The sequence below is a fragment of the Oryzias latipes genome, chromosome 7, assembly GCF_053564925.1.
Source record: "Oryzias latipes strain Hd-rR chromosome 7, Olatipes_Hd-rR_3.1".
NCBI lineage: Eukaryota > Metazoa > Chordata > Actinopteri > Beloniformes > Adrianichthyidae > Oryzias > Oryzias latipes.
In genome coordinates this window covers 8,515,048-8,541,075 of record NC_136243.1, presented here as the reverse complement: position 1 = coordinate 8,541,075, position 26,028 = coordinate 8,515,048, and the positions used below count along the sequence as shown (strand labels likewise).

Sequence of the window (26,028 nt, the reverse complement as noted above, 5' to 3'; positions counted from 1 at the left end):
GTAACACCATGACAAGCGGGGGGGAGGCAGCGGCTCGGGGAGAAGAGGGAAGGCTGCGTAATGTGAAGGACAGAAAAACGGAGTGAGAGCCCGTTTGTGTTGCATAAATGGAGATATTTTCCGGCGCGGAGTCCCAGAACTGACCGGACCGCGATGGCAAAGAACCAGGAAGTGGAGCGCATCGCCAAAAAGCTGGACAAAATGGTCCAGAAGGAGAACACGGTGAGAGTACACGAGTGGCTGCATCCGTGGGAAAAGAAAGAACAGAGGCCAGCGTCAGGTGATGAGCTTCATTTTGGACGCTGAAATGGAGAACATTCTGGAAACAGACAGAGTGGTGTTTACAGGCCTGTCCGTCTGTGGGGGAAGAAAGAATTCTGGGCTTTTCTTCTGGTCGATTCGCTTGTTGGTTCCTCCTGACTGACTCACAGCAGCTGCGTTTCCAACACGCACACCTGGAATCTGTTATCCTAACTTTGTCTTTTAGAAACATGCTGTTGGAGGTGAACTCACGTTTTTTCCTTACCAATTCCAACAACCTTCCTTATTAAAATAGGTTTAACCAGTCATTTCATAATTTTACACGCCCCTAAGAAAAAGAAACCCCCGTCCTTTCAGTCAAACTGAAGGGAAAAGCTTTTTTCTGGATAATCTTCTCATTTTTTAACCTGTAACTAATTCTCATTTCTATGTGAAATTGAGACAGATGTTGAAGGGTTAGGTGATTTTTGAAGCCACTAAAATGTATTGGAAAAACAGAGATGAACCAATGTCTCTGAGGAAATATATTGAAGTAAAGCATGTTATTAAAGGTGTTTTCGTTTCATTTGGACATACCTCAATGTTAAAGTCAAAGGTAGTAAATGCAAAGGAGGTCTGTTTAGACTAAAGCTATGGGCACGACGGGCATTTGAAAACGCGCTGATGGTGTTCACACTGGGAGAGCAGGGAGGGGCTCTTCCTCCTTTACGTTTTCGACTGGGTGGTCGTCACCTACAGCTGGAAGAGGCAAACGCGAAATGTCCAAGCAAATTTTGTCAATCTTTCTTGTCTTGCTCTAGATCAGTTTATTCAGAAACGATTAGCTGTTCCGTGAATTAGAAGGTGCGTCATCCGTTCGTCACTACCATGTCTAAGTTTCTGATTGGTCAAAGTTCAACCTGGTTTAACTTTGAGCGCACGTACAATGACTGTGCATAGCTACACATGAATGCAAGCGTTTTGAACGCAGAACCCCGAAATGTGCTTATGCAGTCGTGGCCAGAGGTTTCGAGAATGACAAATATTGGAAACTGGAAAAGTTGCTGCTTAAGTTTTTTGTAATAACAATTTGCATACACTCCAGAATGTTATGAAGAGTTATCAAATGAATCCATAGTCCTTCTTTGCCATGAAAATTAACTTGATCCCCCCAAAAAAACTTTCCACTGCGTTTCATTGCTGTGATTAAAGGACCTGCTGAGAATATTTCAGTCATCGTCTTGTTAACTCGGGTAAGAATGTCGACGAGCACGAGACTGGAGATAATTCTGTCAGGCTGATTGGGTTAGAATGGCAGACTTGACATGTTAAAAAGGAGGGTGATGCTTGAAATCATTGTTCTTCCATTGGTAACCACGGTGACCTGCAAAGAAACGCGTGCACCCATCATTAAGTTGCATAAAAATAGCTTAACAGTCAAGGATAAGATAAAACCTAAATCAACAATTCATAGAATCATCAATAACGTCAAGGAAAGGGGCTTAATTCCAAGAAAGTCCAGCAAGCACAAATATATTGAAAAAAGGCTTTTTATCTGATTTAAATTGTGAATTTTATAATAAAAATTAGATCAATTTGGTATTTTAGAAACCCATCCATAGAGGTCTAGTTTTATGGGAAAGTCCCAACAGCTCCCATTGCCATTGAGTTAACAGAACAAGAGCAAACACTGGACAGTCTGTTGTAGCAGCTTACAAAGATTCTTTATTAAACTGACGGTAAAGTGTTTGGTTCTCCTTCAGTGTTGTGTTGGAGAACAAATGAAAGTTGATTATTGATGAGAACTATTCAACGGTGAGACATATTTGGAGAATAATTGAAGGTTGTGTACAAAGTCTGAAGGTAAGTATGTGAATTTACTGTGTGCCGGATTAAAATAAATCAACTGTTTTGGACCTTTTAGGTGAAATATGAGTTCAGTTAGAGCTATAGCCTCATGCATCCGTACTGAGGTTGACCTGTACGAGTGCTTCGAGTTTTGGGGTTGTCTGGGCCTATAAAGGGTTGTGGATAGGAGGAGCTGCATCTTAAAGGGAGCACAGGTGTGTCTTGCAGTTATTTCAAAGCTCATTGAAAATAGAAAATGTCATGCATGTGTTAAAGTCCCGCTCCAATTATCTTTTGATCAGGGGCCTTTTAATTATGATTATGCTGTTTTTAGGCAAAAACAAACCTGTGTCCTTTCCTGGACATAGTTTCTGCAGAGCAGCAGTTCATTAGAAATTAGCCTCTTTGTGTTGTGGGCACAGAGTAAGCCTTCATTTCCCATCAGCTCTTTCTCTTCCGCTAGCTAAAAACCCCTCACAACTCCAGGCTAACTATAGACGTGCAAAACAAATGGCAAGTGATATTGGAAGCATCCAATTGAACAGTTTAGAGCCAGATAACAGCCGAGATGAGGAAAACAAAGACATGCATGGATCTATTGCGGAATGGAGCAGAGCGGGGTGCTTGTGACCTGTCAACTGTAGCACCTGTGTCACTGCTACAAATTTTGTTCAAAAGCATTCTTTCCGTCTACTCCTGCCTTTTTGGGAAAAACACACTCCAACTGCCACTGAAGTCCATCAACCTAGGCTACAGACAGGAGAAGACGAGGCTTGTGTTTGAGCTGAGAGACTCAACCGACCCTGTTGTACGAAACACCAAGGCACCTGTCCGAACCGGACGCAAATGGAAGGCGGAAGAGGCTGTCGACCAGGCCATCAGCAAGCTTAAGCACAACAAAGTCGTGGGAAAGACGCGGTCAGGCAGAGCTGGATTAGGTTGGGGAACAGCCCCCAAGTTCTGGTCCAAAGCCACAAGAAGTGAGAGGAAAGAGCTGGTGATTGAAGAGGTGACCAGGAGCGAGGAAAACAGTACAAGATCAAAGCACTCAGCCAGCCACAAGGGCGTTAGACAACATGGGAAGGCGTGTATGGAAGATGCCTCTAGCAAGGCTGAGCTTCCTCATCAGGGCCACCTATGACACCCTACCCAGCCCCAGCAATCTGAGCCTATGTTTTGGCTCAGAGGAAAACTGCCATCTCTGTAAGACTTCAAACCCTACGTTACAACACATCCTGTCCGGTTGCAAAGCAGCTCTGGCCCAGGGTAGGTACAGATGGCGGCATGACCAGGTCTTGAGGAAACTGGCAGAGGTCCTGGAAGTACGGAGGATGGAGGCAGCTAAAGATCTTTGATTCACTTTGTTGGAGAAGGGGCTGGAGCACAAAACACCAACCAGAGAGGCACACCATCACTGCTAACACCAGGATGTGACTAGGACTTAAGGGTCGACCTCGACCTTCAGCTCAAGTTCCCACCAGAGATAACTACCACCTCTCTGCGACCAGACATCATCCTGTGGTCTTCTGCAGTCAAAGCAGTAATCCTGGAAGAGCTCACAATCCCTTGGGAGGGAGGAATGGATGCTGCATACGAAAGGAAGAAGGACAAATAATAAATGATTACCGAGATGCTGGGTGGTCAACCATCATCTGCCTGGTGGAGGTTGGCTGCAGGGGCTTTGTTGGAACATCCACCCAGCTCCTGCTTAGGAAGATAGGAGTGACTGGGTTGAAATTGAAGAAGGCAGCCAAGGACTTGGCGGAAGAGGCGGAAAAAGCCAGTTTCTGGCTATGGTTGAGGAGAAAGGACAGTTCCTGGGGAAAAGATGGGTCCTAAGGGCAGCTGCGGGGGGCGGCAGGGAGACGTCTCTGCCGTTGCTCCACCACCGTGAGATGTTCTGGGATTAATGGAGCGAAACATCAATGAAGGGTGGCTTCCGGCATATGACCCTGCAGCTGTCCTACTGGCATCGTCGGAGGTGCGTCAGGCGGAAACGCCATGCAGGTATCTTTTACCTGTGCTTACACCTATTCAAAATGATTTGAATAAAGAAATACTCAGAAAAGCAGTTTCAATCTTAGGGTGTAGTCAGACTAGAAAAATCATTTGGTCTTCACCAAGTCTGCTAAATTTGGTCCGGATCAAGTCCTGAACCTTACCTTTGACCTGTATTCAGATTGCTGTCAGGCAGACTTTCCTGTTTTGAACCAAAGTTTGAAAGCAAAACTGTCACTAAAGATCTCTTCAGTCATTGGCCAAAATTTACGAGGGCAAAGCAACTAGAGACAGAAATCATGGAAGTCCTACACTATGCAATCTTTGTTGGGATAGTTCACTTATTCAAACTTTGTATTTTGCTGACCGCTTTTAAAAGACTGTATCAACATCAAGTACAACACTTTTTATTGCTACTTTGGTCGGCTATGAAGGTTGGCTGCTAAATGTTTATGATGGATAGATTTTGGGAAAAACTGTGAGAGAAGTAATTTGGATTTCGTTAAGTTTTTTTAATTAGCCTGCATTCATCCAACCACATTTCAATGAGTTGCTGTGTCTCATCGTTGTGGTGTTGTAGTATTGTTTTTAATAGAATTGTTAAGTAACTACAAGGTAGCTTTTAGGATGACATCACAGCAGCGCGTGCCGCGAGAGCTCTCAGTAATAGGTGACAGGAAGGGGGGTGGGGTTGCTCCGTGACAACAGTCCCGCCCATGACTCTGAGACAAATTTTAAATGAACTCTTGTTGCTCTGCAGAAACTGTCCTTGAAAACGACACAGGTTTTTTGATTTTGTCTGAAAACGGCTAAATCATAGTTTAAGTACGACTAGGAACACTTACAATAGATCAAAAGATGATTGGAGGGGGACTTTAAAATCTTTGTCCTCTTACAGCCTTTAATAAAACATTTTGTTGAACATTTTGCATCTTTTTAGAAAAACACAACTTAAGGCTCCTTGTGCTGCAAAATCACAAAATATACGTTTAATATTTTGGAGGGACTGGAATGTGCAGAATGAAACTGCAGCGACCAGACTCTTCCACCAATGATGCAAACTGCCACACTGATGTGAGATCACACAAGTCACAAAGGTGTTGTGTTTGAGTCTACTGTTAAATGTATTGTTCTGTTTTTAGGAAGGTGCTCTTGATTTACTGAAGGAACTGCAGAACATCAAAATGTCCCTCGAGACACTGCAGGTGAGTGAGAAAGGTGCTGTCTTGCTGCTCCTACATGTCTGCAGTGAGAGTGGGACAGGCTCACATTATGTCCACACACATCTACATCCAATCAAGTTCTTTTGGTCAGTACTGATGTAACGTCTTGTTTCATGACCAACATTCATTCACCAGATCCTACTGTTCAATCATTGATGTTCCTTTCAGTTTTGTGCCAAAGTTCTGTTTCGTGACTTCCTGTCACAGTTAAGGTGTTCGGTGTTTGTCAGGATCTTGGGGCTTTTTGGCCTTCACGGCTTGCCATACCTGCTCACCCCCTAACACCACTGATTGATTATTTGGTGCAGCTGGCTCCTGGAGTATTTAAGATCCATTCCTTCACCTACACTCTGCCAGTCCGTTGTGTTCTCCACCGTCGAGCAAGCCGTATCAAGTTGACGTTTCTGCTCTGTTTTTGGATGTCGAGTCAAGTCTGCCCCTTGTTGGTGTGTTGCCTCAGTTTAGATTCTGGTTTGGATTTCACCAGCATGACCCTGGACTGGGGTTTTTACGGATTCTCTGGTGATCTGAATTCCCCACGTTGATGTCTCCAGTGTGCTTCTCTACACAAGAGGCTGTTTCCTGGAGACTCCTTTGTGCAGTATCATCGTTCCTCCTTGGGTTGTCCGATACCTCCCCCTATTGACAGTATTTGCATGTGCTGTTTCACTGTGCAAGTGAAGTGCAAGGCAGTTCTTTAGTTTCTATTCCCCATCTCTCCTCATATGAGACTAAAATATAACTGAGTTCTACTGTTTGTTTTTTAGTTTTTTTATTAAGACTAAGTTTTTTTTTTTGTTTGTTTTAACTTGTCCTGTCCAACAGCTGGGCAGACAGATGAGAGCTGAGGGCCTCTTGTGTTGGACATATTTTACTTTAACAATAGGGGTTATTAATCTTACAAACCAGAGGTATGTCTGAATAAACCCCTTTTGTAATTGAGGCCAAACTTTATTAATTTCAATCATGTTTGAAAATCTTTGGTGTTGGGCTGGACGGAAAAGGAAAGAGGGGAAGAAGAGAGAGGGATGTTAGAGACGGGGGGGGGGGGGTAGGAGGGTGATAATAGGAGGGGGGGATAAGACCATGAAGCAGCATAAAGCAACAAGTTTACTGGTTTATCATTACGTTAAGATTCAAATGTAGTTCAAAAAGGGCGGGGCCCGTCCACACACACACTCAAATGTTATCAACACACCTGCTAGCTGCAAAAATGTCCACCTGTCAACATGTACACAAAACAGATAGTGTTCACACACGCATACTTATGCCTTAACACCAACTAGTGTGAAATATTTCAGTCATTCAATCATGCAAACTATTAGTGCAAAGGTGAGCTAACACCTGTGCTCAGGTGAGTGTTTATGTTCTTCTAAAATGGATGGTGGAATGTATAAAGAAGGAAGGAGAGCGCCCAGCCATCCCCAGACCAGGACCCCCGCCGCAGCAGCAGCGGCAGCCGGAACCCCCCAACGCCACACGGCAGCAGGCAGGGGACAACCGCCCCCCGGGCGACCAAATCCGCCACCCAGGCCAGGACCAGCAGGACCGCAGTGAGGCCCCCAGAGCCAGAGAGCAGGGAGGCACGGGGGGAAAGAGAGCGCCGCCCCAGCCCTAAGACTAAGTTTTTGATTGTTTTTTTTTTGCTCCTGGCTTGTAGTCGACCAGAGTTGGGATGTCGGTGAACGCAGTGAGGAAGCAGAGCTCTGATGAAGAGGTGCAGACTCTGGCCAAATCTCTGATCAAATCCTGGAAAAGACTGCTGGGTAGGTGTGTGTGTTTATGTGCGTTCATCTGTCCTTTTTTAGATTAGACTGAATTTGTGAAGATCTGAGAAAAAAGCTCATGTTGAGGTTGCAGGGGACACTTCTTCAGGTCTAAAGGCAGATATGGACAGAAAAGCCATGAAAGAAACGCTGCATTGTCTGTTTGTCATGTCTGTGTGGGTGGTTTGTGTCGTATGTCATAGATGGTTCAGAAGGGAAATCGGAGAAGAAGGAGAAGAAGAAGGAGGGCTCTCCTTTAAGGTCATCGTCAACCTCGAGCGACTCTGGCAGCAGTGGGAAAAGGTCTGTGAAGATACAACACAATGTTAAAAAAAAGAAATATATTTTGACAAACACAAACCTCTGAGGGATATACCATATTTTCACGACTATAGGGCGCACCGGGTTACAGGGTGCGTTCTCAGTTATAGGTAATTTTTGGGTATTTGACACATGCAAAAGGCGCACCGGGTGTTTAGGCGTGGGCACGTTAACACAGCATACCGGTAAAACATGCACTCTAGTGTTGAACTATTCCCGCGATGACGTTTCTGACCGCGGGGGAGATCCTCTCAGGGTCTATAGCGGATCTTCCTTCGGGGGTTCACTTCCCCGTTTGGACCCTCAAAGCCTCCAGAGCGGGTTCATAATAGAACCAGTCTCTGTTTTTTTTTTTTTTTTTTTTTGAAGGAAGACCTTTTTTAGTTACTGTTCTGAGTAACACAAACTGAATGCGCGCTCACACCCTCACTTTGCTGAATGCCTGCCCCCCCCTTTTGCAAACACTGGAGCGCGGCACGCGGGAACTAAGCACACACACATTTCAGCAAGCAACCATATACACTCATTGTGGAAGAAAAGCAGCGGGAGAAAAACTGAGTTGGTTCTTATGCCGTCTTCTACTGCTCCTATGCCATAGTCCCACAACTACACATTAGGCGCACCGCCTCATAGGGCGCTCCTTACAGTTTGGAGAAAATTTAAGACTTTTAAGTGCGCCTTATAGCCATGAAAATATGGTGCTTAGTGTTCCGAGGACCTCAGAAGATCCATATATGGACTTTTTTACCTAAAACTTTGAATCCAAAAGAAAAATAACCCAAGAACACCTTAATATGCATTAAACATTCACTGAACGAGTCATCTATGATGTCCACTACAGGATTCTACATTGCATAAATAAAGAGTGAAGTGGGACAGGACGGCACCTCAGCAAAGTTCCAAACATTTAGGAAAAAAATGGGTGGGAGAAAACATTTTGCTACTCTATTGGGTCTTCCCGTTAATTAAACCACCGGCCAAAAAAAAAAATTGTATTTGCAACAAAATATCAACAAAGTGTCTCATCATGACGCTCTGATACACTGACTGCTTTTCTCTGCTTCAGAATTCATTGGACTTGAGTTAATTACATGAACAGTTGAAGAGCTTCGGGAGTCGAAAGACTGTAAATGCTGGAGCCACAGCTCCGATGTTTTAAAGGGTAAAATTGTGAGATTTTTTTTTTTCACATATCACAATTTTTTAAGCCGTATCTGAATTCATACCCTACCCCTACGGCGTCTCCCCACCCCTGCATTTAGCCCTCCAAACAGAGAAATATAGAAAAATAGTGTCCTCAAATTCTTCGTCACTCTCACTCTATGACATCGACAATAGTCACCGGCCATCCTTGTTGGCGAGTAGCAGCCAGCACTGGGAAAATGCATAACACCAGTTTTCACTTGAAAAAGCCATGCTTAAACAAAAAGTGATTACGGTACTTAAAGGTGAAGGTCTGTGTATAAGAGCACACCCACATGAATGAAATCCATTTCTCCTCTGCGGTACAGCGCGACGCGTTACACCCTCACAGCGGAGGGTGTAACGTTGTCTCTCCGCTGTCCTTAAAATATATCACCTTGGGTTTAAATGAATCAACATTTGTGTGTTAGTTTGTGGGTGGGATGTTTAACCCTTTAATTCTTCAACCACTTCCTTAATTAATATAAATCACTTAACTAACATAAAGTGTTGCATATTGGTGAAAAGTTGCTTTCAGAAATAGAATAAAGTTAATTGCGTGAACAGTTGAGTGATAAATCAGGAGCAGAAGGAAAAATACTATTAGCTAAAGAACTTGTTTGTGATGTAGAAAATGCACTGAGTGGGCCTCAAGCTCCCTGCTCAGCTCAATCCTGAGAAGCTTCTGATCTACTGGGATTTTCACCCACAACCATCTCTAGGGTTTACAGAGAATGCTCCGGAAAAGAAAAAATGCCCATTGAGCGGCAGTTTGGGGGCAGAAATACCTTGTTGATCCCAGAGGTCAGAGGAGAATGACTAGACTGGTTCCAACTGAGGTCTGCAGAAGGCAGATGGACTACAGCAGCTGAAGACTACACAAGGTGCCACTTCTGTCAGCTAAGAACAGGAAAACTGAGGCTACAATTCACACAGACTCACCAAAACTGGACAATAGAAGATGGAAAGACGCTGATGAGTCTCCATTTCTGCTGCAACATTCAGATGGTAGGGTCAGAATTTGGCGTCAACAACATGAAAACAGGAATCCATCCCGCCTTGTATCAACGGTTCAAGCTGGTTGTGGTTGTGTAATAGTGTGGTGGATATATTCTAGTCACACTTTGGGTCTCTTAGTACTACTAATTGGGCATGATTACAACGCCATAGCCTACCTGAGTATTGCTGCTGACCAGAAACTAACCACAGTGTACCATCTTCTGATGTCTACTTCTAGCAGGATAAGCCACTATGTCATAAAGCTGGAATCATCTCAGACTGGTTTCTTGAACATGATAATGAGTTCACTGGACTCAAATGACCTCCACAGTCACCAGATCTCAACCCAACAGAGAACCTTTGGGATGTGGTGGAACGAGAGATTGGCATCATGGATGTGCAGCCGACAAATCTGCTGCAACTGTGTGATGCTGTTATGTCAATATGGACCAAACACCAAGGATGAATATAGTTGTGAAGACAAAAGGAGATCCAAGCTGGTACCAGCAAGTTGTACTTAATAAAGTGGCCAATGTGTGTAGATCACATGTTGATCGGAGTGGGTCTTTAAATAAGTCTGAGCTGCTGGACTTTTCAAAAGAGCTTTACTGTGCACAACCACCAAGACTTGCCTTTTATGCACTAGTGTATCAGTTTGTTTTTACTTCCTTCAACTTGTGAAACTCCAGAGCTCTAGTTTCTCATTGCGAAAATGTTTGTTTTACCATTGTAGCGCGAAATCTGGAGACACTCCCACAACGCCGAACACTCCCTCTACCCCTACCCTGCCCCCGCTGATCACCTCCTTTCCCCCCGCTCCTGTCACCAGTGACAGTGTGAGGAACAAGTGTCGAGAGCTGCTGGTGGCTGCTTTGCAGACTGACGGTGAGAAGACTTCTTGGACAAGGTTGCTGTGTATTTGTATGGAGAACGTCTACCTGCACCCTCCACCTCCACCACAGCTGCACGTCTTCTGGTTCTGCTGTGATCAACATCTAGGCTTGTGAAGTTTCCGTTTTAAACCGCTCTTGCCATTTATTATTATTTTTTTTCTCCAGATGACTACAAGACCATCGGAGTGGACTGTGATCACCTCGCCGCACAGATTGAGCATCATATCCTTCCAGCTAGAGGAGCTGTGTGTTAGTTTCCATTTACATTACTTTCTAATTAACCACAAACCTTTTCAGTATAACAAAGTCTTTAATGTTTGTGCTGAACGTGTGTCTCTTCTCTGTGAGGTCTTTGGCCTGGTCTAGCCTGCGGTGCAGCTCCCTTGCGTTGCATGGGGAATCCATCCCATGACCACCAGTTAGTTCACATTGTCCTTGTTGTGTCTTGCGTAGTTCCTTCAAAACTCTTTTCTTGTCCATGGTGAAAATGGGTGCTGATATCATATGCGGTAATAATGTGGACATCACCTTAAATATGAAATAAAATGTTACAATTTTTTTTTTTGAAAGTACAACTGAGGTTTTCCTGTTTCTCTGGCTCTTTGGCGTTGGCTAGATGCGCCAAGGGACAGGAAATAGAACTCCTGCGTAAAGCTTGGGTTGCATTGCGGAGAGACAGACGTCAGACAGACGTGACAGAGGTGACGTAAACATTACAATTGATTATTGTATGAGCTATTTTTTTGTGCCAACGCGATGCAATGGAGACAGATCTAGACGGACCAGTGGAAATCGGTCTGTAAGCTGGAGAACACTCCCGAATCACGCATGGTCTGGTCTTGTTTGCTTGATGTGTGTTTAGCAGAGTCCATAACTTGTGTGTTCTCTGGCATGTTTTTGGTTCTTGACTGTTGGCGCTTACAGATCTTCCAGGAGTTCAAATCCACAGATATGAAATATAAAGCTCGTCTCCGAAGCCGCATCTCCAACCTGAAAGATCAGAAGAATCCGGACCTGCGGCGGAACGTCCTGTGTGGAAACATCTCAGCTCAGCGCATCGCCTGCATGACTGCTGAGGTCTGTTTGTCCGTTTTTTTGTTGAAGCTTTGTAAATGTTCCTATGTTTAACATAATTTAAGTAGTTAATTTTAATATTCAAGTATATTTCTCTACATTTATAGTTTAACTTTTTTGTTGATGCTAATCTTGTTTTCAAAAGTTGCAATCATTTTTCACCCTTAGCAAAAAGTAGTCTATTTAAGTGGACTAGAAGTAAACCTGGTCTAAGCTAATTCTACATTTACACCAGGCAGGTGATGCGTGGTCTAGAACACACGCTTAGTGTGTTCTAGACCACGCATTTAGTCCATAGTTCACACTGGACTGTTTCTACCCAATACTAGCCCATGTCCTCCACCTACAGTTGACAGAGGTTTGGTTAATAGGAAAAGGCGTGTACTGGTATAGAGCTTTACTACCTTTAAAGTCAGTGTTTAATGGCCGCACTTTTTGTACATAGAGCCCAAGTATTGGCTTTAAAAACTACGTGTCCGTGAGAATTTTGAACGCAGAAGCTCTAAATGTGCGTTTACATAGACTTTTCATTGAAAAAGTGATCATTCGAACGTTGCCAAAGGAACCTGGCTTAAAAGTGAGGCAGTATACTTAAAGGTTACTTTATATACTGTTGTAAACCTGAAATGTTTCAATGTAGCCTAAAGAAGTATTCAGTTGGTATACTTCCTACACTTCCTGTACTTCTACTGAAGTAGACTTAATAATTTACACTTCAAGTGGACTACTTCTTGCTAAGGGTAACCAGTGCGTTGAGATTGCTGTGAAATACTGATCCAGATGTTGTTGTGTTTCATGGAAAGTGATTCATAGGTAAAACAGGAAGGGATGCACCAAAGCAGACGCAAACTTTTGGTGCCTTGATTAACTGCAGAGACTCAGGCCTGCTTCATACATCAGATACCTTTGGGAAATATCAGGTTTATGCAGATGGACTGAAGGGAGGGATAAGGAAAACTGACAAACACAAGTTCCAGAAGAAGGGCAGGTACAAAACCAAAGCAGTTCAAACTTTGACACAAACTTGCATACAAAACATGAGAACAGAGCAGCCAAACGCTTCCATACTGCTGAGGCATCCAGCCAGAACGGAGGGAGGAGTTCCTCTGAGGAGCTCAACTAGAATCCAACACGTTTTGTGTGAAGCTCAAAAAATTCAACTAATAATGAGCAAGCATTTGAGATGGAAGCTTAAACAAGCTGAAGATGCTTTTAAAGAGGATTTGTTGGTTTAAAAGTTACTTCTTCTTGATAAAATGTAGATTTTGACTTCTACATTTCATTCCCTTATCTTTATGTTGCTCATTGAAGGATGACAGTTTGACAGCCTCAAACCAAAATGAAAACTGTTGGACCGAAGCTGAAGCTGAATCTGTTCTGTATTTCTTCTCCTGCTTTCTGTTGTAAATTTCAGGTCGGAGTTTATTCACTTAGAAGACTGAATATTTACATATTTTTCATCACAATGATCTAAGATCAGAGGCTTAGGGAGCCGGTTTAGCTCATGCTGGTTTGCGGCGCCTTCCGTCCGTGAAACCAGAGTTCGACTCCAGGCTGCTCCCTATTCCCTTCTCTACTTCTGTGCCGGTCCCAAGCCCGGTTGCTTTGAGAAGGTTGCGTCAGGAAGGGCATCCGGCATAAAACATTGCCAAGTTTACCATGCGACTTGTTCGCTGTGGCGACCCCTGATGGGCAAAAGCCGAAAGAGAAACAACAACAGATCTCAGATCAGAGGCTTACTGTTACAAATGCAATTTTGGACATTTTTTGTCCATCTTGTTTCTGTTCAAGATTTTTTTTTTTTTTTATGATGGGTATAAATGGCATAATCATAATGAAAAAACACTCGGAATGCTTTTAAAATTGATCAAAAGATGATTGGAGTGGGACTTTCAAGATTGAGACTGTAATATTATAGGAGATCACTGACTTTTGGTGTTTGACTTAAACTTTTCACTTGTTGTGTTTTGGTGGAGCTGACAGGAATCAGGAATGATTCTGAGTCTGAATGCAGCCTTTATCTTTTATCTGATAATTAGGAATTCCATCAGATTAACTACTGAGACTTGATATCCTGTTGTGACCTTTATTAACAGTGGAACATGGTGGGGGTAGTGTGATGGTTTAAGACCTGGATGAAAGTTCCTGCAGACATGAGAGACTGAAGTTTGCCAAGACGGTTTAGGAGGACGATCGTCTATGAGCAGACATGGTGGTGATGTGCCTGCGCTATCATCATGCAAAACAAATGTATTCCTTCTAAAACTAAAAGAATACACCTAAAAGAGAACCTGTGACAGGATTTGGTTTTTGAGTTCAGTTTGTTCAGGAGCGATCCAGTTTTTAGAACCCATCAGTTAAAAACATTTCAAACACAACAAAGTACACAGGTTTGCTGTCCAGCGTTTGAGGTTTTTTGCGTCTTTGAGTCCAGGAGATGGCGAGCGCAGAGCTGAAGCAGATCAGAGAAGCGCTGACCAAAGAATCCATCAGAGAGCATCAGCTGTCCAAGGTGGGAGGGACGGAGACGGACATGTTCATCTGCAGCAAGTGTCACGGGAAGAACTGCACGTACACGCAGGTACGCGCCCTCCAAACCCCCGGACGCGGCGCCGCGTGGAGTCACGGCGGCGTGTGGTAACTCTGTCCTGCCTTTGTGTGTCAGGTGCAGACCCGCAGCGCCGACGAGCCCATGACCACGTTCGTTTTGTGTAACGGCTGCGGCAACCGATGGAAGGTGAGGATGGATGTGCCTGCAGGGATGCAGGACATTTATTTTACTAACATTTGTCAGTGATGCAGACACTCACAACAAACTTCCTTATCCTACACTCAGCTTTCATTTTGAAAACCTAAAAACCCAGAAAGCTGCTGCTTCTTCTTTTTTTTATGCAGCGAACTCCAGTCTTTTTTACTTTCTGGCTGATTACGGTACATGTGCAGCAGGTTTGATCCGGACCGCGGTCCGTTTCCTCCCACAGTCCTGAGTGCAGACCTGTCATCAACCATCTGTACGTCTGCACGGCCCTTTGAACCCCCAAGGGGGTACAGGACCTGGTTCCTGTGATTTAGTGGTAAAAAGAAGGAGGTTTGGAAAATACAGGCTGAGTTCATGTGCATTAGCAGAGCACATTGATGCTTATTTATCCACATGAAGCAAAGATGATGAAGTGAATAAATATTTTGTTTGTTTTCGAGAGCATCATTTATTTATGTGAACTCTGTACTTGAGCTCTGTCCATCCAGCTTTTCACCTGCGATTAGCTTTTTATCTTTATTATTTTCTCTTCTCAACAATCCATCCCCAGTTTTTTCTCACTCCAAATTGTCTTTCTGCTGCTCAATTACTGCTTTTGGCAACATTTTTTAATATTTGCAGTTTGTAATCTACAGAATATAGGTTTGTTTTTGGGCCATTTATGTAGGAGTAGAAGATACTGATACACAAGCTTACAGGGCTCTTTAGCAGCTGTCGGGGGGGGGGGGGGGGGACCCATTTAAGCCCATTTCCTTTAGGAAATTCACATACAAGTTGCTCTATAGGCTAAACTAAGCCAAAAAATAAAAAAAACATGACATAAACTCAAGAAAATACAGAAGATGACAAAATCTGATTCTCACATAACTCCAGCAAACTGTATGAATTGCTGAAGCTTGAACTCCACTAAACTGTAACAAACTTTCCATGTTTTCTGTCCAGTTCTGTTAAAGAAGAAGACCATGTGGAGGATTTCCCTTCGGAGTCAAGCTCACAGAAATAATTCAAAAGTAATAATTTTCATTTGAAACTTTTTTTTTTATTTTGTCTGGTTTTTTTATATTTATAATGCTAACAAATGTAAAGTATTTGTAAGGAAATATGCAAGTGGATGTTGTTTATCGGTTGAATTGATTTTGTACAGGACACTTAGACTTTGTTTGTGACAGCAGATTCAAAGTGTAGCCACGCATTCATGGCAGTAGCGCCTCATGGAGACGATGGATGTGCCTTTCTTTGCTATGATGGGCTGACACATGCTGTAATAAAGTTCCTCCTGAAATGAAAGCCGATTCGTCAGGTGTTTCCGTGTGAATGGAAAATGTTGAATATTTGAAAGGCCGTTGACTTTTCAATGGCACAAACCTTGTAGTCATGTGACCTGTTCTGTCAAGATATTTTGGGCCCATTTGATGCCTTTCAGTTCTGCTGTTGTGGACTGGATGTGATGAAATCCACCTCGCACTTTTCAAAACAGAGGTGGGATAAAAACACCTGTAAGAAGCTGAAACTCGCCCAGGAAGACGATGCCAGAGCTGATTTAACATCACTCACGTGTCAGTCATTTACCATCGTAAAATGGTAAATGCAGGATTCATTTATAACACCAGCTTTGAGGCCCAGGACTAGGATTTAATAGTGACATGTATGTAGCATCCTCTTCAAAACACAGAAGTACAAAGAAATGAACAACCGATTTATGCTCACATAGATAAAGGAGCAGGGTTTGCAACGCTTTGACGTGTCGCATCAAGTTTCATCGCACTGTAGGTGGCAGACGAGCGCTAGTAAACAGTAAAAACAACAGAAGAAGAATAATGCTGCTCCCTGCCGCTCCGTGAGTGTCCGCTTTGAACACCACCGGCTGAACGCACGCGTTGACCACTTCTTCTGTACGAGCAAAGCACATAATGAAATCACGTCGAGAACAGAAGCCACGCCTTAATATATCCCACGTGGCTTTCCATAGATCCTCACCTGGGGGGTATTCTAGGAAGCATGTTTAAACTAGCCTGACTTTAAGCCTGAAATCCGCCAGAACTTGCTTACTCGGGTTATGTCGATTCCAAAAGACCGGATATGAGTTAGCTTAATTACGCTCGACTGGGTTAATGGGCGTGCATGTCAAGTACATAAAGACATTCTCCATAGATCGCTGATTTCCGGAGTCACCATGGAAACGCGTGGTGAAGAAAAAAAGAGAGCGCTACACTTCAGTGAGACGAAGTCGGAGATTTAAATGACGGCGTATGAAGATTATATTTCCATCAAGAAAGTAACACGGCTGCATCATCAAAAGAGAGTTTGTGATCTTATTTTCACTGTGACGCATGTTTATATAACTTATCCAACTTAAATTAATAAATTCAATTGGTAACAAGTAATTGAGTTAAATTTATTCGGGAGCCGGTTTAGCTCGTGCTGGTTTGCGGCGCCTTCCACCCATGAAACCAGGGTTCAAATCCGGGCTGCTCCCTGTTCCCTTCTCTACTTCTGTGCCAGTCCCAAGCCCGGTTGCTTTGAGAAGGTTGCGTCAGGAAGGGCATCCGGCATAAAACATTGCCAAGTTTACCATGCGACTTGTTCACTGTGGCGACCCCTGATGGGAAAAGCCGAAAGAGAAAGAAGAATTGAGTTAAATTTATTCAACCTAATTCATTACGTCTATCCAACTCAATGATTTTTTTACAACTCAAATTTACATACTTAACTAAATGTCATATTACTCCAATTCAATTAAATTTTTTTCCATCTTAATTTATTGTAATTCTTGAACTCTCATATGTCTAAGTTTGAGGCTGCAGAAAACGGATTTGCAACATGAAAAATTATGACATTTACTTTTACTCTGACTTTAACATTACACTCTTGATCAGTAGTGGTGCTATATAAACTCATCATCCTCTCCCTCCCTCTCATGGTGCAGAAAGAATTAAATATAACTGGACAAAATAACTCGGCAAAACACATTAAAACAGCTAAACAATTAAACCCAAATCCCTCCAGACAGGCAAAGGGAATGGTATCCCACAATCCCTAGCGGTGCCAATCTAACACCAGCACCAAAGTTACAACTACTTAACCCTTGTGCTATCCTAGGCACTTTACTAGGCACTAGACAATGCTCTGAACCTTTTTTCTTCAATGATTTGTGATCTTTACTGGTGTCCATGGATTACATGAAATCTTTCCACCTTTATCCACCTTTGTCATGGTAGGGAGAACATGTCAATGTAAGGCTGGGGTCACCTAAGATAGCACAAGGGTTAATTGAATTAATTTGAATGAAAGTAAAATAACTGTCTTATAACTGTGTTATTTTTAGGTTGACTGAAATCAAAATAATTATTTATCTTAACTGGAGCAAATAACTGTTAGATCAACTGGGAGATCAACGTTATTTCCGGGTGAGCTATTCCCAGTGCTAGTCGTGTGTGACTGCTGTCCTCTTGTTTGGCATTAGCCTTACTACTATTGCTTACTCTAAGGGTTCACATCTAGTACCTTTTATTAGCGAATTTGCCCCTGTTAAACCGCTTGCTGTTGACTTTCTCATTTTGCTAAATAGACCACTTCTCTTTACCTAAACACCGCTAGCCTTAGCTTAGAACCTAGCATGGCCACCACTCCTTCCACCTCTCCTCCTCTCTCCTGCCCCATGTGCCATATGTTTAGTGATGATCCTGCCTCCTTTAGTGAAGATAGCGGTAGGTGTGTTAAGTGTAGTCTTGTGTTAGACTTGGAGGCCAGGCTGGAGCAGTTAGAAGCTCGGCTCCGCACAGTGGAAGCTAAGCCGGCTAGCCAGGTCGTTACTCGTAGCGCGGGCCGCGCTACCAGGGCTAACTTAGTTAGCACCCCAGCGCCCTCCCAACAGCCGGGAGACAGTCAGGGGTTTGCACCGGTTGGGAGGAAACATAGTGCTAAACGCAAAAACTCAGGGCACCCGAGACTCCACGTTAGTAATAGGTTCTCCCCCCTTAGCGACACACCTGCTGAACTCTCAACTCTGGTTATAGGCTCTTCTGAAGTTAGAAACGTGGAGCTCCCAGCGGCTAGTCAGGTGTTATCCGGGGGCCAGAGTTGGTGACATCGAAGGGGACCTTAGGATGTTAGCTCAGAGTAAGTCCAGGTTCCGTCGAGTCGTGATTCACTCAGGCGGTAATGATGCCCGACGGAGACAATCAGAGGTGGTTAAGTTAAACGTAGCTTCGGTGTGTAAACTGGCTAAGACGATGTCCGACACTGTAATTTTCTCTGGTCCTCTGCCGAACTTAGTCAGTGATGAAATGTACAGCCGCTTTTCATCATTTAACCGCTGGCTTTCTAGATGGTGCCCAGAAAACGGCGTTGGTTTTGTGGATAATTGGAGCGCGTTTTGGGGGAAGCCCGGTCTCATGCGGAGAGATGGCGTCCATCCCACCCGGGACGGTGCCGCTCTTCTTTCTAGAAACATTTCTGCTAGCCTTAGTCTGTTAACCTGACAATCCAGAGACGAGACCCGGGCGCAGAGCAGCAGTGTAAAACGCTCCTCTGAGCCTCCCTTAGGGTTAGTGCCGGTGCAAAACCCATGCAGGGAAAGTCAAGCAGGTCCTAGCTTTAGCTTATGTGCTGAAAGACAAATGAAAGGAGCGCGTCATAGAAACCTCAAAGTGACAGACAGCAGTTCTCACAAGCAGAATTATGATGTCATTAAATGCGGTTTATTAAACATTCGATCCATTTCCTCCAAGTCCCTCTTAGTCAACGAGTTAATTACTGATAACAATCTTAGTCTTTTAGCCTTAACAGAAACTTGGCTCCATCAGGATGACTATGTTAGATTGAATGAAGCCCCCCCCACTTATGCTAACTATCAGAAATCCAGGATTTCAGGGAAAGGAGGTGGTTTGGCAGTAATATCACAGTCTAGCTTACTTCTCAGCCCTAAAATTAAAGACAATATGATGCTTTCAAATGACTTATAAACATGTTTAAGTCACCCAAACAGGAAAACTCGAAAACCTGTTTTACTCATAATTATTTATCGCCCCCCCGGCCCATATTCAGAATTTTTAACTGAGTTTTCCGACTTCCTATCGACTATTGTCTTAGATTCTGATCAAATTATAATATTAGGGGATTTTAATATTCATGTTGATGACCCCAGTGACTGCCTAGGAAAGGCTTTTGCAGCTTTATTAGATGATGCTGGTTTCACCCAAAGTGTGAATGAACCCACTCACTGTCATAAGCACACCCTGGACCTTGTTCTAACCCATGGTATAGAGATCAGCCAGCTGAGTGTCCTTCCTCTTAACCCCATCATTTCTGATCACTTTCTGATTACCTTCCAGTTTACACTGGAACATCTTTCTGCCCCAGTGAATAAGAAACAGCTTAGAAGAACCTTAACTGACCGTTCTGTGTCTGAGTTTAAACACACAGTTCAGCCAGTACTTAGTGATATTCTGAGAAAATACTCTGAGACCAGCTCCCATAGTATCAGTCCTAGTATAAATGACCACTTTGTTAATGATGCCTTACAAGCCCTCAGGAGTACACTCGATGTTGTTGCCCCCTTGAAACCTAAGTTCGTTAGACAAAACCGAGTAGCACCGTGGTTTAACGCTGAAACTCGTTCTCTTAAACAAGAAACCCGTAAGTTGGAAAGAGAATGGCGCCGCTCCGGTTCAGAGCAGTCTCTGGATACCTGGAAACATAGCCTATTAAATTATAAAAAAGCTCTGCGTAGAGCTAGAAGCCAGTACTATTCAACCTTAATATCAGAGAATGGAAACAAACCAAGATTTCTTTTTAGCACTATTGCTAAATTAACTCGCAGTCAGAGCTCAGTAGAACCACATGTTCCTGTTTCTCTCAGCTCTGATGATTTTCTTACATTTTTCGATAGTAAAATCTCAAATATTAGACATAAGTTAAATCAAGTTATTCCTACTATCAGCCCAGAGCAGGCTGAAGCGGTAGAAATGGAGGCATCCATAGAAACCTCTGTAACATTAGACTGCTTCACTGCTGTGGATCAAGCGGAAATAACATCAATTATTACATCCTCCAAATCCTCAACGTGTCTGTTAGACCCAATTCCCTCTAGACTTTTTAAAGAAACTTTTCCCCTAATTAATGATCCCATATTAACAATGATAAATACCTCTCTGGAAACGGGTTACGTGCCACAGTCTTTTAAATATGCAGTTGTTAAACCTCTTCTGAAAAAGCCCAGTTTGGATCCTAGCATCTTGGCCAACTATAGACCGATATCAAACCTGTCCTTTATTTCTAAAATCCTAGAAAGAGTTGTAGTTAAGCAGCTTTACTGCCACCTACAGGACAACAGCCACACCACAGTACGGAAACTGCACTAGTTAGAGTCTCTAATGACTTGTTATTGGCCTCAGAAAAGGGACTACTTTCTATTCTGGTCCTGTTGGACCTCAGTGGGTGGCCGTGGTGCAGCGGAAGGGCGGTCGACCCATGATCGTAAGGTTGCAGGTTCGATTCCCGCCTTGCACGCCCATGAGTCGAAGTGTCCTTGGGCAAGACACTGAACCCCACCTTGCCTCTGGTGGTGGGCGGGCGCCTGTGTTTGGCAGCGGAGCCGCCACCAGTGTCTGAATGTGTGAGTAAATGTGTGTGTGAATGGGTCTGTGACTGTAAAGCGCTTTGTCCTTGTAGGAAGAAAGGCGCTATATAAGTATACGCCATTTACCATTTACCAGTACAGACTTTGACACTATTGACCACAGTATTTTACTCCATAGACTAGAGCAGGACATAGGGATCAGAGGATCTGCCCTCCAGTGGTTTAAATCCTATCTGTCCGATAGGTATCAGTTCGTTAATGTAAATGGCCATTCCTCTCAGTGCACTCGAGTCAACTATGGAGTCCCACAGGGCTCAGTCTTGGGACCGATCCTGTTTACGCTTTATATATTACCCCTAGGAAACATAATCAGGAAACACAGCATTAATTTACATTGTTATGCCGACGATACGCAGTTGTATTTATCCATGAAACCTGTCCAGAATGACAATATAGAGAAACTGAGTGCCTGCATCAGAGACATCAAGACCTGGATGACAATTAATTACCTCCTCTGGAACCCAGAAAAAACTGAGGTCATTATACTTGGTCCTAAAAACCTCAGAGATGCTCTGTCTGGTCAGATAGTCTCCCTGGATGGCATAAGTATAGCCCCCAATTCCACAGTTAGAAACCTTGGGGTTTTATGTGACCAGGATTGATCATTTAAGGCTCAGATATCTCAGGCGTGTAGATCTGCCTTTTTTCACCTGCGGAATATTGCTTTGATCAGAAATATACTTTCTAAGAGTGATGCTGAAAAACTCATCCATGCATTTGTTACGTCGAGGCTGGATTACTGTAACTCCTTGTTAGCAGCGTGTCCTAAGAGTTCCTTAAGAAGTCTCCAGCTTGTTCAGAACGCAGCAGCTAGATTGTTAGCTGGAACTAGCAGAAGAGATCACATCACTCCTGTGTTAGTTTCGCTCCATTGGCTCCCAGTTGATTCTAGACTCAAGTTCAAGATCCTCCTGTTAACCTATAAGGCCTTATATGGAATGGCCCCGTCCTATATTAAGGACCTCATAGTCCCTTACCATCCAATAAGAACACTTCGCTCGCAAAATACAGGACTGCTTGTGGTTCCTAGAATTAGTAAAAGTACGATTGGAGGTAGAGCGTTTAGCCACCAAGCCCCTGTTTTATGCAATAAACTCCCACCTCATGTAAGAGAGGCCGACTCAGTTTCTACATTCAAAGTTAGACTGAAAACATTCCTCTTTGGACAGGCTTATTGTCAGACTAGTTAGTGTTCAGAGATTATTTAACTTAATGTTAATTTGTTTAAACTTAATAATAACTATTTGTTTTAAAAGGCTGCTAGAAGTTGAAGCTGGGGTAACTATGGTGCACTGGGGTTCTGTCCTCTTTTATCTTGTACTTCTACCCTTCCTCTCCTCTATTCTTGATCATAATTTATCATTTAGTTCTCCATGCCTCTGTTTGGTGCAGTGCGATTCATGTATTGTCCCTCTATTCCTCTCCCCTCCTGGGGAGTGGGAGTGCTTCCAGACTCCAGTTGGCTCATCCGTGCTCCTGTTCCTGACCGTTTACCTCGCCTTTGCTCCTGCTCCTACACCTGGCTGTGGATCCTGCCTCTGGCTCATCTCTGGCTCGTCTCTGCTCTGTACCTGACCGAGTACCTCGTCTCTGCTCCTGCTCCTACACCTGGCTGTGGTTCCTGTCTCCGGCTTGACTCGCGTCTTTGATTGACCCCCCAACCACGGCTGGATGAAGCTCATCTGCTGGACTTTATATATGTAGTTGTAGCGTTAGATAAGTTAATTCTTCTCTATGAGTTCTGGTAAATCGCCTGTCCGTCCTGGGGGAGGATCCCTCCTTCATGTGGGCACCCCTGAGGTTTCTTCTTTTTTTCCGGAATCCGTTTTTTTTGGGAGTTTTTCCTTACCGCGAAGGGGGGTCTAAGGGCAGGGATGCCAGTATAGCTTAGTCAGTTTGTTAGTTCATTTTAGTATTTTTCTATTGAACTCTTTGTATTCGTGATCCTTTTGATTTCATGTTTTACTTCGAAGCCCATCGAGACGACTGTTGTTGTGATTTTGGGCAATACTAATAAAATTGAATTGAATTGAATAAAATCAAAGTAAAAAAGTTTATTTTTCCAACGTCCATATGTGGTCTTATCACCCTCTCACGGTGGAAAAAGTATTATCTGAGCTTCTTCATCCACTAAATCATCTTCAAATGGACACGCCATGCTGCTTCACCTCTCTGAAAACAAACTAACCTTCAACTAAACCTGCTCCAGACCAGGTTATGTTCAGAGCATGAGTTGCCATGGCAACTTGACATACCCTGAAACATACTGTACCTCCATTTTCGGAACCGAAAGCTGAGGTTATCCACTTCCTTAGCTTCAAACTTACCGTGGTAACCAGCATAACCTCCTTTCTGGAATACCCCTCTGGAGCCTGGGTCAGACCAGCCGGGGGGCGGGGAAAGATGTCTGACTTGAAGGCGAATGCTGCGCTGCAGCGAGACTGAACGACAACAAAAAGTTGGGATTGCTGTCGACGGCTGTAGTTCTTCAAGAAAAGCAAGTAGTTTCCCACAATGCATTTAGTTTTTGTGGTAGCCGAGTCACTCATATGGTTAATGTAGGAAACAAAACACTTGAATAGGAATCTTCTTTTAACGTTAAATGAGCCTGTTTGCTAATGCACATCCAAATAAAGTTTTCAACTCAATAATTGAATAAATGGCACAGCTGTGCCTTTTAACCCCTTGTGCTATCTTAGATGACCCCACCCTTACATTGGCGTGTTCTTCCTACCATGACAAAGGTGGATAAAGGTGGAAAGATTTCATGTAATCCATGGACACCAGTGAAGATCACAAATCATTGAAGAAAAAAGGTTCAGAGCACTGTCTAGTGGGTCTAGATGACCCAACGTTAAAGTGCCTAGGATAGCACAAGGGTTAAGAGTAAAGTGGGTGGGGCAGTCCATTACATCCAAAAATTAAATGAATGAAAGAAAAATAAATAGACAGTGTGGTTCAGATAAAACAAAAAAAACAGAGCAAAAGCATAAGTTCAACTCACCAAAGGAAGTGCTGCTTTCACAGATGAAGATCCTCCACAGGATGCTTAAAAAAAAAAGACATGATTTCCCAAGCAGGCCTCTCTAACATTTATACTTTACCAACACTTATACACACATAAATTATTCTTAAAAACTGCCTCTTCAGAGAACAACAACAAACCAACATGGCCTCCTCCTTCCCTTGCATTATTGGTTTCAACCACTTTTAGCCAATAGGTAGGAAGACGAGACTTTTTGCCACCATTGCTCACTCACGGAGCCCAGGAGGGAGGGGGGAGGGGGGGCTCCTGAATTATGTGACAAAGCACATGTGTGGATCACAAAAAAACCATGATTGGACTGTGCAAAGTACATGCAAACTTCCTGCAGAGTGGGCACTAAAATTGTAACACATAATCGAGTTGAAATCGCCGTGTTGGGCATAGACAGCATTCTTCCATCTGGGTCACGGAAGCGTCCGCCATTCGGATGCAGCCTGCGCTGCAGGAGTGAAGCTCCCCGTACTGGGAGAGTCGCTGAATGACCTCACAAACCCAAACATTAAATGGGATTTTCAAGGTCTTTGTAGAGCTCCATAAAATAAACAAATCTGACCTCTGTCATGCAATTTTTGAATGAGATATACACAGACACCGTGACCGATCAGGCTAAACACATTCGTCAGTAGCTCCTCCCACACGCGTCTGGGGCACAAAGCTTGTGAAAAAAGTGAGCAGACTATCAAAGACGGGGTCAGTTTGGGTCTCATAACCAGCTGCAGATGTTACAGGAGTTTCTCTTTACTGTAGCTTTAACCCTTGTGCTATCTTGTGGGGTCCAGATGACCCCAACCTTACATTGACGTGTTCTCCCTACCATGACAAAGGTGGAGAGGATTTCCTGTAATCCATGGACACCAGTGAAGATCACAAATCATTGAAGAAAAAAGGTTCAGAGCACTGTCTAGTGGGTCTAGATGACCCAACTCCCAACGTTGGGAGTTGGGTCATCTGGACCCCACTAGGGTTCAGGGGACAAATATGCTTCTTGGTCCTTATCTATGATGCAGGCAGCTGTGAGCTGAGGTGTCCTATAGAGGGCGCCAGCTGCCAGTATGTACAAAGATCATCTCTCTGGCTCAAAGCAGTAAAAAGTATTTTACCAATGTGAACAGGTTTTATAATTACTTAAACTACATAATGTGACGTATTTATGGATGAAGCTCAATCAGAAGACAGGATCTGGAACTAAAGGCCTTAAAGTTGAGTAGACGTGTGCTGATGGCCTCCTGCTTTCGTCTCCTGGGGAGCCAGACGCCTGAGCTGAGGCTGTGTGAACATCAGCTTCAGGAGAGGAGCAACAGCCAGAAAAGAAACAATGAAAATCAGTTGTTTTCATTATATAGGAGAATAAAACAGTTGGAGCTCCAGCTCCAGCTTTGACATGAACCAATACGTTCCAAACATGTCACAAGGAACATTACAATACCGGGGGGGGGGGGGGGGGGGGGCAGTTCACTGCAGATTAGCAAGATTGGGAATTTAAGCATCCGTTACTGATCAGCAGTACATGGGTGGTGTCAACAAACACTGAGGAGGAAAAGTACACTGAAGAATCTTTTTTTTTTTTTTTAGCCAAGAAAGAGTGGAAATAGAAAGAAAAAGATGAAAAAAACCTGAAAATGCAAACAGAAATGAAAGTTTTAACTGAAAAAAACAGTCAGGATTTTTAATTTTTTTTTATTAAACTGCCGGGATGACAAACGGTGTGAGAGAAAAACAGAGAAAGCTCCTACAATGTTTGTTGTAGAAACAGAGCTGAGGAGTCTTCTTCCTCACATGAGGAGGCGGAGGAGAGGGGGTGGTGAAAGGGGTCTGTCGTATACCACACTCAGCCGGTGAGGCGTCTTCTTCCTGGATGGAAAGCAGACTGAAGTCATGCTGTGCTGCCAGGCCACAGGCACAGTGACGGTATTTGAGAACATGGACGCCAGCGTGAGATTTTCCAACCTCGCTCTCAATGCCTGTGAGGGTTTCCTTAGACCAGGGGTCGGGAACCTATGGCTCGCGAGCCATATATGGCTCTTTTGATGGTCACATGTG

At 43.6% G+C, this 26,028-nt stretch overlaps 1 protein-coding gene across 5 annotated transcripts; it reads left to right on the top strand.

The window, feature by feature from the left end:
- Positions 1–15,589, top strand: tcea2 (transcription elongation factor A (SII), 2). 5 transcript variants are annotated; one of them, XM_078950134.1, is made up of 11 exons: positions 18–222; positions 5,027–5,160; positions 5,229–5,291; positions 6,970–7,075; positions 7,279–7,378; positions 10,311–10,462; positions 10,636–10,693; positions 11,394–11,547; positions 13,979–14,125; positions 14,210–14,281; positions 15,245–15,589. In XM_078950134.1, the coding sequence occupies exons 2-11, from the start codon at positions 5,098–5,100 to the stop codon at positions 15,251–15,253; spliced, it is 924 nt and encodes a 307-aa protein (XP_078806260.1). In that variant the 5' UTR covers positions 18–222; positions 5,027–5,097; the 3' UTR covers positions 15,254–15,589. The 5 variants fall into 5 exon arrangements, with proteins under 5 accessions (XP_078806259.1, XP_078806261.1, XP_078806263.1 ...); XM_078950133.1 differs by lacking the exon at positions 5,027–5,160 and having other exon boundaries at positions 1–222; XM_078950137.1 differs by lacking the exon at positions 5,027–5,160 and having other exon boundaries at positions 12–222; positions 6,712–7,075.
- Positions 15,590–26,028: the final 10,439 nt, after the last annotated feature.